This window comes from Sycon ciliatum, chromosome 1 (genome assembly GCF_964019385.1).
Source record: "Sycon ciliatum chromosome 1, ocSycCili1.1, whole genome shotgun sequence".
In the NCBI taxonomy this organism is placed as follows: Eukaryota; Metazoa; Porifera; class Calcarea; order Leucosolenida; family Sycettidae; genus Sycon; species Sycon ciliatum.
This window is the reverse complement of record NC_088643.1, coordinates 64147823-64152822: the sequence shown is the minus strand read 5'-3', so window position 1 is coordinate 64152822 and position 5000 is coordinate 64147823. Positions and strand designations below refer to the sequence as shown.

Below are 5000 nucleotides of genomic sequence, written 5' to 3'. Positions count from 1 at the left end.
AGAGCATGTCTGGCAGAGTAGGTCGTTGTGAGGACTGGAGGCCGCGCTTCAGTTTGTGTAGGTTTGGTGTGGAGTGGCTCGTCCCAGTGCCATTACTGACATATGTAGACTTAGCGATTCGGAGAAGGTGAGTAACTTTGTTGCGTTGGGTGGTGTATGCTGTCCAGTTGCAGGGCGTCCGGGTGCGCAAGTAGGCACGGTTGTTGTTGTTGTTGTTGTTGTTGTTGTTGTTGTTGTTGTTGTTGTTGTTGTTGTTGTTGTTGTTGTTGTTGTTGCTGCTGTTGTTGTTGTTGTTGTTGTTGTTGTTGTTGTTGTTGTTGTTGTTGTTGTTGTTGTTGTTGTTGTTGTTGTTGTTGTTGTTGTTGTTGTTGTTGTTGTTGTTGTTGTTGTTGTTGTTGTTGTTGTTGTTGTTGAAGTTTGTTATTTTAACGTCGCACCACAAACAGGCGGTTTCACCTCCTTGTACATGTGAATAACGGAGAGGGGGGGGGGAGGGGGGACATAAATATGGAGAGAGGAAGGGTAGAAAATAATTTTAAAAGCAAAAGCGACTAGTATGCAAAATACCGGTAGCATCGTATACATTGCAAAACACGTTTCCTATTCTTAAGTCCGCTATACCACAGAAACACACACATGCGCTTTTAGCAGGGCACAAAACAGAGGGTGGCTGGCCTCGGACCAAAATGGGACGTGTAGAAGGTGATGAGCTGCTCCCGTGACCATGGTGGCAGGCCGAAGAAGCCGCAGATAGCGCACTTCGTTAGCCGTGTCAGGGGCTGCTCCATGTTGCCAATTGCTAGTGACGGATATAACGCGTTGGAAGCGTACGACAATCTACCCTGGATCATTGACCTGCAAACCGGATCTTTGACATCAGGGTGAGGCTTCGGCAGCTCCGCCACAGCGCACCTACTGACTTCCGCACCATTTCGGATTATACGATTGACGCGAGGCTCCCAGGAGAGCTGACCGTCTAACATGATGCCCAGGTACCGCGCTTGTTCCAAAAACTGCAAGGGCTGCATTCCCACAGCGAATTCGTATGTCTCTCAATTGCCCGATGGCTTCTGACTGAAACTGATACCAAGGAAACTGCAATGTTGTGTAAACCTTACATCAAGGCACGGTAAGCACCCTGTTGCCGTCCACAGAAATCACCACACGAGTGTCGAGTCTGGCATTTCCCCAGCCCATTTGCAGATCGCCCGTCAAGCGTCTCGCTTGTCAACGGCATTAGCATAGGGCTAACGTCTCGGCAGATCTCGGCGATGGCTTCAGTCATCACCTACACCCTGTAACTGTTGATCTCCTCCACACACGATCTCTCTGCGCTGAAATATTTTAAATTCTCATTCTCATTCTCCTCCTCGTTAACATTAATATGTTTATCCTTACTCCCCCTATGGCCGTAGCCATCATCACATTCGCTCTCATGTTATTGGGTTCTTGCCCGTTTGAAGTTGTGAATTCAAATAAATACAAACAAGACGGCACATCCCGCACAGTGTCATGGCGAGCTGACGTGAATGTTTCTAACTTTCATTGCATGTACATAATGTCTTTCTCAGAAGTTTCCCTGTCTGTTCCGTCTGATTTGAACTGAACTTGGAGTTCAACACCAGTTACTCGTATCATCGGACATGAGAACACCTATAGTCTACAAAACAATTCTGTTTGCTTTTCACTGATGTTCGTCAAATCTCTCAGCCTGCCATTGTGAAATCAGCATTACAATTTTCAATTTTTCATGACGCTAGTGTTCTTCATTGTGCTTCATTCTCAATCGTGTGTCTTATGCAGATCTTTGCCGTGAGCCATGTCGACCATTTCAGCAATGCGTATCGGACGGTCACAGTCGGCCTAGGTGTGGTTGTGAGACACAGTGTGCCGATTCCACTAATACTAACCGGCAGGTTTGTGCATCCAATGGCAAGACCTACTCCAGCAAGTGTGAGATGCGAAAAGCCAGCTGCATACTGCAAAGGAAGCTGAGGCCAGTTTCGAAAGACCGTTGTCAACGACGTACAGGTGAGTGAGAAATGCGAGGCTGAACTCTTAATACCAACATGTCCTGCTAACAATATTGTTGGAGATTTTCTGGGGAAATCAATAGAAATCATGGTAGCGACGTCAGCGATGATTTCATTGGAAAGGTGTTTGCTCCCCACACTGGAGCTCTCACTTTTCTGCCGAGTTGACACTTGACCCGCGACTGAAATCCTGAGCACACGGGAAGTCCATTGAACCTTCGACTCGGCAAACCTGCAAGAATGCACCACTCCCTGCTCAATACACAGTAGATGCATTTCGTGGAATTCACCCCTCATCAGTTGAGCTTGAGTAGGCTGAGGAAGATTGTCCGATCTGAAGAGAATCACTAAAGGAGTGCTCTCGAGGCCAAACCATCACCAGGGATACAAACTTACAGAGACGCTCCATTTCCAGCGCGATAAACACCTCGTGAACACCAGATAGCTGTGTTACTCCAGTCTCTCCGGAGGTGTGGGTTCAAATCCCACCGCTGCCACCAGTGTTAGCTCCCGGCTAAACACAGTCCCCTCACTCTCGCAGAACACAGGGGTTTTATAGTATCGAATACGGAAGAAGTATTTAGACAAGAGTGATACTAATACAACAACGAAGATTAGAGAACCACCGGAGCATGCACTCTTCTATACTTGGTGGAATCCCATTGCTATGGTGAAGGAGTGGGAAAATACGAATAGTGAGTATTGTACTGTCTTAGCATAAATACACATATTACAGCAGCGTAAGTCAGTGTCGCTCTTGCTCAACTGATGAGGGTGAAGTCCTCGAAAACTCTCTGTATTGAGCACGAAGTGGTGCATTATTGCAGGTTTTCCGAAGGTTTGATCAGGGGCGTAGCAGCCGCTCCGGCCGGTCCGGCTTTGGCCGGACCAATTTTTCGCCCGACCACGACCACCATAGTAAAACAATGCCAAAAGTGCCCAGAATGCAGGATTTTGCACCCTAATTTCAAAATATTACGGGGGGAGATCCCCCTCCCCCCTCCCTCCCCCCCCCCCCCCCCCCAGCCGGACCACCGCCAACGGCGGTGCTACGCGCCTGTTGATGGACTTCTTTTGTGCCGTGGATGGCAGTCGTGAGTCAGTCAAGTGTCAAGTCAAGTCTGCGGGTAAGGGCGGGCTCCAGTGTGGGAATCAAATTCCTTTCCTATGAATCATGATCAAAGAGAGCTCACATCATGTACACGTACTGGCATTGAAAGACATTCTTGGATGGTTTCTACGTGTATATCAACAGATCCTTGCTCCACTGCACAATGCCCACGAAGCCAAGTATGCATCCCGGACCCTGCCGACGTGAGCAGATCAAAATGCATCTGCAACCACCAGTGCAGCTCCAGAATCAGCTATGTGTGCGGCACCAATCACCGCTCCTACACCAGCCCTTGCCACCTGCACAAACGTGCCTGTGAGGAACAAATGAGCATCACAGTTCTCCACAATGGTCTATGCTCCTTGCACCCTAACCCCAGCAGCAATGATGTGCCGCGGCCGACAGAGGAAAGCTCGAGAGCCGGTGATGATGTGCCACCGACAGAGGAAAGCTCAAGAGATGGCCCTGCTGGAATTGGTGAGCATGTGCATACGTGATATGCGCTGTCAGTGTCCATGCATACTTATCTGTTTAGCAACGCCCCCCCCCCCCCCCCCCCTGCACACACCATGTACCCCCCCCCACACACACACACACATGCACACACATGCACTGTGCTTGCTCAGGGCCAAAACTGGTCACGTGGGTCTCCCCGGGAGAGGGAAGAGAGACTCAAAAGGAATCTAGGAAAGGTGTCTCAATTGGCCATTGAACCGCCCAACGGCCAACACCTCTGAAATCTCCAAACTTTAGGTGAACCTGGAAATTATCCCACTTCTGGGCTCACCACACCACAGTAAGGGAGCATCTCATTAGTTCGCATTTTTTTCCTAAACGTAACGCATTTCGAAACGGGGGTAGGGGGTAACGCCCTTTTCGAATAGAAAAATGACAGTTCGCACATTTTCTGGATGTGTACATAATGTGCATGCAGTGCATGTTCTGTAGTACTTCAGCAAATGAGTGTGTTTAGGTGTACATCTATATTTTGTACCTGTGTTTGGAGGTCAGCTAAACCTTGCATACACTGCATGCATGCAGGCTACTCAGAGGTGTCAAATGTCACACCAGCCTGATCAAACTGTGTACCTGGCCAGCTTTTACAGAGTCAGTACACTAGTTGTTGTGGAGGAACTCTGTTTATGTGCGTGTACAAGTCATTCATTGTACTTGTACTCAATATCTACAGTTATGTAGATGGGGTACTACTGACTACAGTAAGTAGTCGGTATGCCATTCACTTTGACATTCATGTCCATGTACAGTCTACATTAATTTTGTACATGTGCATACCGTGGCATGCATGGGCATGGACACGCACAGTACAGTATTAGATCCACACGGAAAATGTGCGATAAGACTTTCGAATAGAGGGGGGAGGTAGGGGGGTAAAGTCTATTCGAAATGCGTTACGTTTACAAAATAGGTGCGAACTTATGAGATGCTCCCTAAGTTGGTGAAAACAAGGTGCAGAAAAGGATATATTTATGGCACCAGGGTATCTGTCTCAGAATCCAACTGCATTTACCCCTGACCCCAGTGAAGGTAATACGTCTTGTTGCTAGTGTGGGTGGCTAAATCAGAGTAGACACACCATTGGACCATTGGACGCCCATCGCCGGAGGCGATGATAGCGATGCTACAGCAGAAGCCATAGCAGCTTGTGCTGGGATTGCACCATTCAACAGCTTGCAAGGCTGAAGAATTGACCGCCACTATTCAGCCTGGTCTACACCACACAGCTATGAAGTGGCTTTTTCTGGCCAGTGAATCCCTACTTTTTGGTCTTTTTTTCTTTTTTTTGGACACGTGGACACACACATACACACACACACAAGCACAGATACACACGCACA

General features: G+C 48.2%; 1 protein-coding gene across 1 annotated transcript in view; it reads left to right on the top strand.

The window, feature by feature from the left end:
* The window catches only part of LOC135804844 (agrin-like), a 44213-nt gene that overhangs the window by 9580 nt on the left and 29633 nt on the right, over window positions 1-5000 (top strand). Inside the window, exons 2-3 of the mRNA XM_065318806.1 lie at window positions 1804-2031; window positions 3289-3621. Of these exons, the coding sequence (XP_065174878.1) occupies window positions 1804-2031; window positions 3289-3621 (561 nt within the window). The remainder of the gene's footprint in view (window positions 1-1803; window positions 2032-3288; window positions 3622-5000) is intronic.